Source organism: Aspergillus glaucus, assembly GCF_001890805.1.
Source record: "Aspergillus glaucus CBS 516.65 unplaced genomic scaffold ASPGLscaffold_19, whole genome shotgun sequence".
Lineage (NCBI taxonomy): Eukaryota > Fungi > Ascomycota > Eurotiomycetes > Eurotiales > Aspergillaceae > Aspergillus > Aspergillus glaucus.
In genome coordinates, this window is record NW_019170471.1 from 161,741 (window position 1) to 173,664 (window position 11,924).

The window sequence follows — 11,924 nt, forward strand, 5'->3', positions numbered from 1 at the left end:
CAGCAATCGGGACATTATGAATGCTCGGATTTGTATATCTCTTTCTAACCGAAAGGTTAACAAACTAAATGGGATTTCATTGAGTGTGCACAGTGCGTCAGCATGAATTGAACGGATAGAAGTGGATATTCGGCGATTCAGTTGATTGATCAGCAGGTGAAAATGTATGGCTAGGTAAGAAACCCGAATAATGTACAGATGTTTATGAGGAACACATTGGATATTTTCTTTTTCATCGGCCAGGGAGTCGCTATAACCACTCAGTCGTGGTTAGACTTGTCGCAGTAGACCTTCATTTGAGCCGTCTGAATACCCCTTCTGTACAGCAACTTGCCCCATGCTTTCTACTTAGATCCAATTGAATCCTCATATAACTCCATTAGATTTCCAATAAACCTCGGCATCCTTCAAAAAAGCCCACTTAACATCCTTTGCCCAACCCCTCTCCATCCACGAATTCAAACTCCTTGGAAAATGGTCCACCGCATCCCTGACCGTAGCATCGTGGGCGATAATAACAAACACATCCTCCCTACAATCTGCCTCCTGCAACTTCCCAATCGTCTCAATGATCAGCGGGATGTCATGTCCAAAAGTGGGCGTGAAGAGCGGATCAGTGACGCTCCGGCCGCGCGATTGCTGGAGCTCTTCAAATGCCCCGCCGGGACAAAACGCGACCTTGCTGTCTGGATTGCATGGGTGGGGATGTATAGGCTCTGGTACGGGGAGGTATTTGGATGGCCGGAAAATGCCTCCGTAGTGGCAGATGTCACCGCCAAGGAAGATGAATGTGTCGGGGCTAGTTGTTGTCCGGGCTAGGCCGCAGAGATGTCCGATTGCATGGCCTGGACTGTCGAGGAGATAGAAGGATCCGTCGTTGAAGTAGTCGAAGGCTTGGAATCGGCCGATTGTTAGGCAATTGGGACCCTCGAAAGTTATCTCACGAAGGTTTCTTCCTCTGTTGAAGTTAGTAATTTCGCCGAGACAGGATGGGGAGGGTTCCGGGAACTCACGAGTAATCGGATTCGCTCAGAGGAGAGTCGGGGTTTGTGGGTGCGCCTGGCAACATAGCTATTTTGAATCCGGGTCCTACTATCAAGTCTGTCGAGAGGGGAAATGTAGATGGGTCTCCAATGTGATCCCAATGCCAATGACTATGGGAAGTAAGTTAGTGTTGGAGATGTGAGAGCCAGTCCTCGAAAACTCTACCTCCAGATCACTGCTTCGACATCCCCAGCCTTGATCCCATCTTCCTCAAGTATATCAACGACATTCTTTGTCACTTCGATCTTATATTTTGTCGTGGGAATGTATTCAGCGATCTTCGGCGCATAGTTTAGGTAGTCCTTGCGAATACCCAGGTCGAAGACCACTTTGCGGCCAGAGGGATGTTCCAAAAGGAACGAGAATGACGGGTTGCTGGGATGCGTTTCCATTCCTGGTACTGGTGGCCCCATGAACCTATGAAGCTGGGCAGGTCCGAAATTCACCGGGTTAATGAGCTTGACAGTGATTTCCTGCCCAGGAGGCACTTGGAATGGGGGGAATTCCATCATTGCTGGAGCGTGAGACTTATCGCAATGCATACAGTTCAAGAACAAAGATAACTGGATATTAAGGTAATTATGAGCCCTCCCCAATTGCGTCTGACATGGTTTTAGCTCTCCCCGCGTTTTCCCCGGATTTCCCCGGATTTCCCCATATAAAGTGTAATTACCGGCAATGAACCAGATGACCTTCGGCTTCAAAATCTAGTCCTTCGGTTACAGTCATGAGCTTATTCCAAGTGCTCTGATGAAATCTTTCCCAAACCGAACTCCACAACAAGAGTTGGGAAAGCAAAAACGATTCTGTCATTGCTAGTCTCCACCCCCGGATTCATGCCCCTAACATCCGGCGTAAAATGCAAAAGGAGACAGATAGCTCTCGGCACATAGTCCTGTGACAGTAAGGTTGAAAGCCAGAGATGTTTATCTTAGGGGGTTCTACTCCTATAAAACCTCTAGCTGCTTCCAGACCCTCTTGAGGGCTACCCATATGTCCTATTGAAGTGTTCATCAGCATACTATTTCTGGTCCTGTGGACCGGTACCATTACAAAATGACTGTCCTTGACAATTCGCAGGAAGATGGTCTCTCAGTGAAGGCCATGAGCTCTTGTTCCAATATTCCCGAGATCGAGAAGGCCGCTACCGTCGATACGGTGCACCATGATGAAGCAATCAAGGTTCTCGCCAATTACAGCGGTGATGACACCTGGACTGAGGAGGAAGAAAAAAAGTTGCTCCGCAGAATTGATTGGAGTTTGATGCCAATCCTGTGCGTGACCTACGGGTTGCAGTATTACGATAAGGCGATGTTCTCGCAAGCTGTACATGCCTTCCAATGCTCTTTTGGTACAACTGCTCTAACTAACATGTACTAGGCACTGTTTGGTTTGCGTACAGATTTGGACCTCGATATTGGGAACCGATACTCTTTCTCTGCTGCAATCTTGTATCTGGGGTTCATGGTGGGAGCTTATCCCGCCATGACCCTAGCACAAAGATTCCCGATTGAGCGCGTTGCCTCAGTCATTATCACACTCTGGGGTATCTGTCTCATCTTGACCCCGATGTGCTTCAATTATAGATCACTATATACACAACGGTTCTTCCTGGGCCTGTTGGAGAGCGGCATCAGTCCGATGTTCATGCTCATAGTTGTATGTCAACAGCTGAACAAGACATGACTGCATCAGAACACACACTAACCAAAAATCACAGGGCGGTTGGTACAAAAAGAACGAACAAGCTATGAGAATGGGGTCCGTATCACTCATTCTTTTCCATGCCTAATCCCATCCTCCCTCGATTCTAACACGCTCCAGAGTGTGGTACTGCTGCACAGGCTACGTCTCCGTTTTCTCCCCACTTGTAAACTACGGGATCGGCCATATCAGAGGCTCTCTCTCCCCTTGGAAATACATGTACTTCGTCGCCGGTGCAGTAACAATAGTCTGGGGCCTAATCCTCGTCTTCCTCCTACCCCCGGACCCAATCCAAGCCAGGGGCTTCAACGAACGCCAGCGATACATCGCTGTCGCCCGGCTCCGGGTTAACAACTCTGGAGTGCGAAACACGCACTACAAAAAGGGACAGGTGGTTGAATTACTAGCAGACCTGAGATTCTGGCTGATTTTTTTCGTTGCGTTCCTAAGCATGATTGCCAATGGACCGATTTCTACCTTTACTCCTATCATTATTAACTCGTTTGGGTTTGATACGCTCAATTCATTGCTGTTGGTTATGCCGCAGGGTTTCCTGGCTGGGTCTTATCAGCTCCTTGCGCCGTATCTTGCGTACCGGTTTGCGCATAGAGGCGCGAGGTCTTGGATTGTTTTCTCGGCTCAGATGATTACTACCCTTGCTGCATTATTGTTAGTTGTTCTCCCTCTGGATGCTACCGGTGGCATGCTCTTTGCGTGCTATATTCTTCCTGCTACTGGTGGTGGATACGCTGTTCTTATGGGGTTGCAGGTTGCCAATGTTGCTGGGTACACGAAACGTTCAGTTGCATCAGCGGGTTTGTATATTGGGTACTGTCTTGGTAAGCCTTTTTGATTTGTGCTACGATGATTGATAATTGTGCCGAAACTGAATTATTATTCTAGGGAATTTCACCGGTCCGCTGATTTTCGAAGAGAAAGATACCCCGCGCTACGTGCCGGGCTTTATTACTGTGGTCGTGACCTCTTTCGTTGCCGGTGTCACTGTACTTATCTACCGGTTTGTGTGTGCCTGGGAGAACCGGAAACGAGATCGGTCTGGTACTCCGGAGGGATACGAGAATGCGTACCAGGATGATTTCACTGATAAAACGGTGAGTTGGATCGTGGATCTTAGTTAGGCTGTTGCTAATTGTGTTACTTTCGATTAGAACCCCCAATTTCGATACATTCTGTAAAAGCCCCAAGGTGGAGGACCCTCCATAGCACAATAATCAAACGACCATTCAGAAATACTATCATCACAAGGCTCAACTGTAAAGGACCAGGCTCCTTAGTTGCCTGTACAGCCATTCTACTATAAGCAGTGGTTGCGTGGTGTGGTGTGTTGACTACTTGTTGACTTATGAGATAGCGTCTCTACAGCTTTTGAAGTATACCATACCTTTTCTAATATCGGAGTATGCTTCATCTTGGTCAATTATTGTCCTTTTGATTTATTCATTGCTGTTTACATGTCCTATTGGTATTGGTTTTCTTTCCCCCATAAACTGATCTCAATCGTAGCGAACCAAAGCATAGTACCCTGCCCTTTTCATACCCGCGTTGCATTTTTTGTGTACTATTTTAATTGTACTATCGTTAATTTTAATTGTACTGCTGTTATTTTAGATTGTATTGTCGTTATCGAGGGGTACTGTCGTTATTTTTGTTGTTCGTTTGCAATGGACTGCTGTTTTTTCAATTGCATTCTTAGTTTGCATTGTACTGGTTCGTGGGTCGGAGACGAGTATGCTCGTGTCGAATCACTTGACATAAGCTCATCCTACGGCAGGTCATCGGACAACCCTGTCAAGTACCCAACGTCTTTCCTCTCGCTCTCCCACGACATTGTCATCGGCACCGGCGTGATGGTCTTAGATGTCGCGGCGCCTGTGCTCCTTGATCATAGCCTCGATCCGTGTCCACGATAATTCAAACCATCTGGTTGTCCCGGAATTTCGTGTCGAAAATGGCAGTGGTTCCCGCGAGGACAGAATAGAAAGCTTTCTTTCCTTCCATTGACTTCCCAATCGCCCAGACTGCCAGTGAAGTGCTTACACGGTATCATGGCTTGACGTGCATGGTAACGGCTGATGATCTCTCTGTGGTGGTTTTCTTCCATGGCCCAGGTGCTTGGCTTGACCACAAAGTGTATCGGCCTTCGACAGAGTGGACAGCTTTGTCGGCGCTTGAAGGGTTTCGGGTTGGCACTGCCGGACTCCATCACGTTTCTGTTGACATCTCGGATCAGAATTTTGCGACACTGAAAGGAAACAGCTGTTTATGCAACCCAAGATTGGAAGTAAATGTCATCATCAAGAGTTGATTATCTGCTCAGTATCAGCTCCATATTTTAGTCAAGTATGACAAAAATACCAAGGCTTTCAAGGCTTGCAGGAAGTTCTGTTGGCATAAACCTGCATCGATTTTTGAAGAAGCCTGGAACCCATTTGGACCATTTCATATATCTTGTCTCTTTCTTGTTCTTCTTTCACTCTCTGAAGTGGGAATTTCCCTGACATGACGGGCGCTTAGCTGCAACTTGAGGTGATGGGGGAAAGTTCCAAACGTCAAACAGTTTTGCCTGAATCATTATGGGCTGATGATCCTGTTCAACAAAAGCGCAGCGGTAAATTTCATGCCGGGCGAGATAATACGACAAGGTCCCTCATCGACCGCTCATATCGCTTTGGAATTCCAATAAAAGCGCACAGAAACGCCCCTCCTCTTTCAACTGTGAAGGAGGAACAACCAAAGGCCAAGTACCACAAGTCATATAATGTTGATCAAGCAGGATATGGGATGATTGCTTTAAAGGATGTTGAAGGATTTCCTGCTTTCCTGATAAAGAAATGCCAAATACCTTCGTCATGGACTTTCCAAGAGGCTTCGCACAAAAATCTAGTGTCATTGACAGACTTCTACACAGAATCCAGCTTGATTTGTTTAGTCCATGAGTATGTGCATCTGGCTATTCCACTAGGCGGCTTGGCAGGGATCGTGGATTTCAGTGAGGCGGATATAGCCACTGTGTGCAGGGAGATTCTAGATGGTCTCATTTATATTCATTCCAAACTCAGCATATCACACGGTTCAGTTGACTGCAGCAATGTCCTCCTAAATGAGAAAGGAGAGATACAATTGGGTGGGCAAGACCTTGCCCTAGATTTCAGTAAACGGCTAATGATATCTCTAGCAAATATTAGGGACAGTATGTTAAACAGCAACATGCTCAGCAACTGGAAGTCAGATGCAGCAGCCATTGGTTTCCTTGTGATCTGTCTCAGTGACAAAACTGCCTTGATTTTAGGAGTCGCTCCTGTGACGGCTCAACGGCTCAACGCCAGACAAACAGCGCCAACATATCAAACGATGCCATACAAGCAATATGGGCAAACAAGGGCTTGAGCCGCACCACACAAATGCCTATAAAGACCGTTCATCGCCTAGATAGATTTCCTTTTCTTCTTCTTCCCCAGATTCGATATTCTCGTCGTTAGGCTACCTAGTCTAGATATGAATACCATTCGTTTTATCTGCTAGTTTCCGAGCCCGTGACAGCTCCTTTGAAGATTGCGCTATCAAGTCCAGCTCGTGGTTTCATAGAAGGTCAAAAACGGAGTCAGCTAAGGAACTTTTGAATGTAAGATTGACCCTTCTTTTATAGTCAATTTTGAGAAAGGTGTTAACTTGTAAGGATGAATTTTTGTATCTAGCAACACCAGGAGGGCCATGGAGCCTAAAGCGACATTATTTTGACGCACTTCCTTTGAGCCTCCGGTTTGGCAGCCGAGTTTGTGAAGATAATTAAATTCCATCATGGTGCTTTCGTAAGCGGCAAATAAAATAGGTTACTGAGAACTTATCCCTAGGAGTAGACCTTGACACAGCCCGCCCGTGGGCACCTGGAGGCCGCCCGTAGCCCGCCCATCAGAGCCCGCGGGCAGGGCCATGCATTCAGATCGTTCATTGAATTTCCTAACTTGACCATGGCATTGGAAACAAATTGGCTCTTCGCGAATCGATAGGCTATGTCCTATGTCCCATCAGGCAGCAGCACATATCTTATTTCTGTAGATTCCTGCTTTACTTGGATACTGTCTTGTTTCTGTCCCCACTTCTGCGAGTGTATAACCCTGGCTGCGCACAGGTAAAGTAGTATGCAAAACAACTGATGACCCTTCAAAAATCCTGCATTTTTTTTTATCCGAGCTGGCGGCCTCAGCGAAGTCACCAAGGCGCGGGGCTTCCTCTGGGTCCCGGACGAAAGGAGTTGCTGAAAAGCTTCTTGAGCTATATAGCAAGGACTGCGACTTGATTAGCGCTTGCCTTTGACAAGAAGGGAATGAAAGAGACGAACTCATAAAGAAACTATGTACACGACAATGCTAAGCCTAGTACCAAATCTAAATGGAACTGCGTCTGGCATCAGTGCCCAGCTCATGGGTAGGGCTTGACTTGCCATCAAGTAAGGACGGTGCAGAAGCATTGAACCAGCGCTCGAACTTTGCAACTTTTTTCTCCATAGACATCTCAACCTCGATTCTCTGATTCTCGATATCATCCATGCGCTTTTGCGCTTGTTCTTCTATTTCATCCATATACCATTGTGCTTGTTCCTGTATTTCCTTCATACATTCATTGGCCGTCATGCGTACCTCGGAGTTACCATCGTCGACCTGCTCGCGAAATTCGACTTCGTTTATTTTACATCCGTCGGAGATCTGATCACGACCGTCGCTCACAGCACTATCGACGATCTCGTTGACAACAGGTGTGAGGCGGCGCTCAATCATCTCGTCGATATATTGTTTGAGCGGGCGTTCAATCCGTTCGACCTTGGCAAAGCTGACTTTTTTAGAGTTGGATGGCAGGTCACTGTCTACTTCTTCTGGGTGGGCCAGCAGATGTCGGCGCCCTGTTCGAATTAATAATTTACAGATTAGGTCATCGGAAACACCACGGAGCTCATGTTCGAGACGTGCAAGTATGTTACGGTCTGCGCGGCCAGGAGAGAAAGCACGCGTAAAGTAAGTTGGGCGGATTGATGACGGTGACGGGGAGCAAGTACTTGGTGTATCAACTTCGGCGGCAGAGCCTGGCGGTTGTGGGGATGAGAGGAGCAGTCGTTTTCGTCTTCTATTATCATCGGGTGACATTGTCCACTGGTCTAAATACTATTAACAAGCTATTTGAAGGTCAAAGTATATAACAAGATACCTCTGTACCGTTTTCCAATCACCTGCTTGGACTCAGATTCCTCAGAATATAAGGGTGGATCCACTTGCTTCACCTGCTCGGGCACAGGCTCCTCATAATGTGGGGGTGGATCGGGTGACAGACTAAAGACAGTCCAATCCCGCTCGTCCACGCCAGAGAGAGGGCGTTTAAAAGACTCTGCCTCAAAATTTTTTCTGTTCAGGGCTAAGGAGAAAGTCTTCAACCGATCAGGTTGGTCGTCCACAAATTGTCGATTAGAAAAGTGTAGACGTAGAGATTTGGATTGACAGATCTCTGCAAAGGCGTAAAAATTCATGTCTTTTGGATTGGCTGGGCTTAAATACTCCATCCCACGTGGACAAAGAACAATGCCGGTCGTACCGAGTGTCAGACTCAGTGTTGAGACGGCCCGAATATCTTGCACAGACGCCCGGAGCATGGAAACCAATCGAGGAGAACAGAGGCCGTCGTTGTTTGTCAAGGATAACGCACATTCTTCGACTCTTTTTGGAAGGATACTCAATGTCAGGTCCTGTAATGTGCCCCTCAGGTTAGCGAGATCCGCTCTAATCTTGAGGGAGATGGATCCTTTGTTAGTATTTATATCATGGAAGATACGAAGGCTTGCAGAACAAGCAACTTCAGAATCAGGTATAGAAACAAGAACCGCCTTCTTCATGACCCAGGGCGGGTCTGGAGATGTGGTCATTGTCTTGTTGCAATAATTGCTGGATTTGAAAAGAAAAACCCTTGATAAATCGAGTAGCCCGCCCACCCGGGCTTTGAAACAGCGTTGAGCAGCCCTGACTCGGGTAATATGTCAAATCAAGAATAATAACAAGATGATAGTAAAGTAGCAGAAGCTTTTACGGCCTGGTCACGAGCACACGCCCAATCCGAAATCATCAAGTGAAATCAGAGAGTCCTATGAAAACACAGGAATGGCAGGACTGGCGGCGAGATCAGTAAAGAGCAAATACTTTCTTTACGGAATGATAATGTTGTAGGGAGAAGGTGAAGGAGAGTTAGCGAGCGAGAAGGGGACAAGGGGAGTAGAAATAGGGGAGAAGAGAAAAAGGGGGAGGCCGGGGCGCGGCAAATTTAGTAGTCTGATCACGCGACCTTGGTGTCCGGATTTATGTATGTCCGCCTGTTCAAGTAGTCTTGGCTTTTTTTATCGCTTTTCATTTAATTGTCAAAGCACATCAATATCTGGCATGGGGAAAAGCCCAGTTTAGCAAGACGACTTACGTTCTTCGCTCTCCTAAAAGCAGCGTAAGATTATTTAAAGTCGTTGAACTCCCTACTCTACAGTACTCCTCGAGTTCAAGAAAATGTAAGAAAGCCTCACAAATCTTTGTTTGAACACTTAATTCCTTTGTTTGATTCGTTCCTTCTCTTTCTCAGGATTTAACCATGGCAATCTATTTATCTCTACCAATACTCGATGAACTAGTTCGGTTAGTCGAAAATGATTCTACCTATGGAAGACGCAGTAAAGGCAATGGCTTCCGGAATTCTCAACTACTATTTTCCAGCGGCCAACGGTTGGACGGTCGCTCCCGAACAAAATTGAAATGACAAATACGCCGACTTCATCATCCTTCGCATTCAGCGGCGTTTCCCTGGAGACCGAGGCGTCATTGATCACACAGTGGCTGAGGCGAAGCGTACAAGCGATGCGTTACAGGCCTCCCTGGAACAACTCGAAAATGCAGTTGAGCACGGCCTGAAAATTCTAGGAGCTTTCTGCAGAAAGTTTACATCGGCGTAATCAGAAAGGCCGATGTAAAAAATGTGAAACAAGCTGCAGAGACGGTGCCCGTGGACAATGAGACGGTTGAGTGGGACTGTCAGGACTACGTGCTGGATATTCTTGACAATTTGGAAGAAGAATTTATTGTGGACTGATGATGAGGACTATCGCGCTGCCAGGGAAATACTGAGGGAAAAGAGGGGAGTGATTTTGTAATCATACACTTGCAAGTGCAAGATATTGACTGAATAAATCCTGTTTCGATGTCACATACTCCTGGTCTCTCGCACCCGATCTAAGAGCCACCAATGAGTATAGCGTTTCGGCGAAATACAATCAGGAAGAAACAAAAACCAGTCGTTCTCGCACGAAGACAAGGAATTGGTGCACCTAACAGCTTCATAATAGTCTGGGTAAAAGCCACTATACTCCCAATCAAGAAGGCCAGTAACGACACATCGATTACAATCAACGATCTCTACCGTAATATTATCCGGCCGAAGATCTCCGTGCGTAAAAACAATATTGGGAGGAGAGGATAAGCATGGGGAAAGTTGACGAAGGAACTCCACGAATTCACTAAGTGTTTTGATCGGTTTATTACTCCGCCGAAGGTGCCTTCTGGCATCTTTGCAGCCTTCGCCAGCCATTCCTCCAAGAGGACGCCCATGTACATAGGGCAACGATCTTAATTTTGTCAAAATAGTCTCCAGCTGACCCTTGGCCGAAGCTTCCTGGTCACTATCCAAGCCATGCCATACCTCTCCAAGAGACTTCGATGGTTTGTGAGTCAGAAAAATAAGTGATATTCCACTCATTTGCACGCATCCTAGAGGCCTTGGAGCCGGGCAATCTGGTATATGTCGCTCGAGATATTGCAGGGTCGTGTACTCAGTGTAATCGTCTATATGCCGCACCGCTTTAACAACGATGTCCGCAGCACACTTGAAAACATCTTGTGAAGTGGAAATGGAGCCTTCCAGAGGACCTCGCTCGCCTGCATGACTTCAAACAAACGTTTGAGAAAGGCCATTTGGTAAAGGTTCTGCGGTCTTGGAGATGTCTTCCACAAGTCTCAGCACCTCTCGAGACAGAGGAAATAATATATGGACGGTATCTGACGGGTTGAGGGATTCTCGTATTTCTTTTTCCTTGGGTTTCGTAGATCTTTGAGATCCATTGTTGGACATCTCTACCAAGGGATGGTTGTCAATTTATGGAACCAATATTTTCTTCATTTTACTTACCAAGGACTTCTTTGCTAGTTTGCATTCTGATCAGGCGGCCGGTGTAATCGATTGGCATTTGCGTGGTCAAATCAATCTCTGGATCATGACTGACGGCAGCTTGTAGCTTTCTCGATGTATGAGCATTGAATTTTGCAGCTTTAGAAACGGATATTGTTTGACTATTTGTGTCGTCGATTTTCCTTTTTCGGTCCATTGTAAACTGTATATCGTATCCTCCCTGGGGCTGTCGGTGGATAAACAGATTTGTATAAGAACTGTAGTGTGCACATTTTCAACTCTCGCGAGGCAGATTAGCCCATATAAATGTTACTTCTGAGACAGTGATGCATGTAGCGTTCATTAGGGAAGATGCTCACCAAGCCAATGATGATCCAACAAGATGGTGCTTTGACAGTGGAGCAATGAGTATGTGTACAGGGAATAAAGAGATCTTTGAACACATGGATAAATGCCATGGAACTCTCATTATCATGAGTGGCATGCAGATGCCCATCAAGGGGTGTGGTATAGTGAAGTTCAGCCTACTGAAGGGCTCAGAAGTGAGACTGGGAAGTGTCATATGTGCCAGGACTAGAAGAGAACCTATTGTCTCTGGAGGCACTTCATCTCACTGACTTTGAATCAAACAGTTCTAAAAGAGGATATGAGATCAAGAAAGATGGAAAGGTAGTTGCAAAAGGAAAGAGAATTGGATGAACCACCTACCTTGACACAGTCAATCACATCGACGCTTTACTAGTTGATTCAAAGCGCATAAATCAACATGCTCGCTTAGCACTGTCGGCAGATGAAGAAACAGCTATGAAGCAGAGGCTGATTCATCGCCGCCTAGGCCATCCAGGAAGGAACCGATTCAACAACTGTGTTGGATGGATGGATATGGACGAGCTAAAGATCAACAAGTAAAGCATTGATGTGATTGACTGTGTCAAGGTAGGTGGTTCGTCCAA

General features: G+C 46.4%; 7 protein-coding genes across 7 annotated transcripts; 3 read left to right on the forward strand and 4 right to left on the reverse strand.

Annotated features, from left to right (window-relative positions):
• Positions 1–130: 130 nt before the first annotated feature.
• Positions 131–1,600, reverse strand: ASPGLDRAFT_50362 (MBL fold metallo-hydrolase). Its single transcript, XM_022547291.1, has 3 exons — positions 1,210–1,600; positions 1,014–1,154; positions 131–958 (listed from the first exon to the last, which is right to left on the reverse strand). The coding sequence occupies exons 1-3, from the start codon at positions 1,554–1,556 to the stop codon at positions 367–369; spliced, it is 1,080 nt and encodes a 359-aa protein (XP_022398012.1). The 5' UTR covers positions 1,557–1,600; the 3' UTR covers positions 131–366.
• Positions 1,601–2,148: 548 nt separating this feature from the next.
• Positions 2,149–4,165, forward strand: ASPGLDRAFT_177023 (uncharacterized protein; the record flags this gene model as incomplete). Its single annotated transcript, XM_022542888.1, has 6 exons — positions 2,149–2,370; positions 2,425–2,703; positions 2,765–2,805; positions 2,869–3,587; positions 3,652–3,860; positions 3,918–4,165. The coding sequence occupies 6 exons, from the start codon at positions 2,149–2,151 to the stop codon at positions 3,942–3,944; spliced, it is 1,497 nt and encodes a 498-aa protein (XP_022398013.1). The 3' UTR covers positions 3,945–4,165.
• Positions 4,166–4,479: 314 nt separating this feature from the next.
• Positions 4,480–4,915, reverse strand: ASPGLDRAFT_655991 (uncharacterized protein). Its single transcript, XM_022548916.1, has one exon. The coding sequence runs from the start codon at positions 4,868–4,870 to the stop codon at positions 4,652–4,654; it is 219 nt and encodes a 72-aa protein (XP_022398014.1). The 5' UTR covers positions 4,871–4,915; the 3' UTR covers positions 4,480–4,651.
• A 258-nt stretch (positions 4,916–5,173) lies between these two features.
• On the forward strand, positions 5,174–6,356 carry ASPGLDRAFT_50365 (uncharacterized protein; the record flags this gene model as incomplete). Its single annotated transcript, XM_022547292.1, has 3 exons — positions 5,174–5,893; positions 5,945–5,959; positions 6,321–6,356. Coding segments are annotated over exons 1-2 (610 nt in total), but the record flags the coding sequence as incomplete, so codon positions are not given.
• A 798-nt stretch (positions 6,357–7,154) lies between these two features.
• Positions 7,155–8,677, reverse strand: ASPGLDRAFT_132594 (uncharacterized protein; the record flags this gene model as incomplete). Its single annotated transcript, XM_022541128.1, has 2 exons — positions 7,155–7,918; positions 7,969–8,677. The coding sequence occupies 2 exons, from the start codon at positions 8,675–8,677 to the stop codon at positions 7,155–7,157; spliced, it is 1,473 nt and encodes a 490-aa protein (XP_022398016.1).
• A 485-nt stretch (positions 8,678–9,162) lies between these two features.
• ASPGLDRAFT_656722 (uncharacterized protein) lies at positions 9,163–9,769 on the forward strand. Its single transcript, XM_022548926.1, has one exon. It carries the CDS (start codon positions 9,385–9,387, stop codon positions 9,547–9,549), a length of 165 nt encoding a protein of 54 aa, XP_022398017.1. The 5' UTR covers positions 9,163–9,384; the 3' UTR covers positions 9,550–9,769.
• Positions 9,770–9,990: 221 nt separating this feature from the next.
• ASPGLDRAFT_28157 (uncharacterized protein) lies at positions 9,991–11,167 on the reverse strand (the record flags this gene model as incomplete). The annotated part of the gene is made up of 2 exons (XM_022543731.1): positions 9,991–10,721; positions 10,972–11,167. 2 exons carry the CDS (start codon positions 11,165–11,167, stop codon positions 9,991–9,993), a joined length of 927 nt encoding a protein of 308 aa, XP_022398018.1.
• Between the last annotated feature and the right edge of the window lie 757 nt (positions 11,168–11,924).

Excerpts from the sequence above, each read along its gene's own strand:
- ASPGLDRAFT_50362 (XM_022547291.1), bottom strand. The coding sequence starts at position 1,556 with ATGATGGAATTCCCCCCATTCCAAGTGCCTCCTGGGCAGGAAATCACT. Across the intron at positions 1,155-1,209 it reads GTCGAAGCAGTGATCTGGAG|TCATTGGCATTGGGATCACA; the intron begins GTAGAGTTTTCG and ends TACTTCCCATAG. Across the intron at positions 959-1,013 it reads CTGAGCGAATCCGATTACTC|AGGAAGAAACCTTCGTGAGA; the intron begins GTGAGTTCCCGG and ends TAACTTCAACAG.
- ASPGLDRAFT_655991 (XM_022548916.1), bottom strand. The coding sequence starts at position 4,870 with ATGGAAGAAAACCACCACAGAGAGATCATCAGCCGTTACCATGCACGT.
- ASPGLDRAFT_656722 (XM_022548926.1), top strand. The coding sequence starts at position 9,385 with ATGGCAATCTATTTATCTCTACCAATACTCGATGAACTAGTTCGGTTA.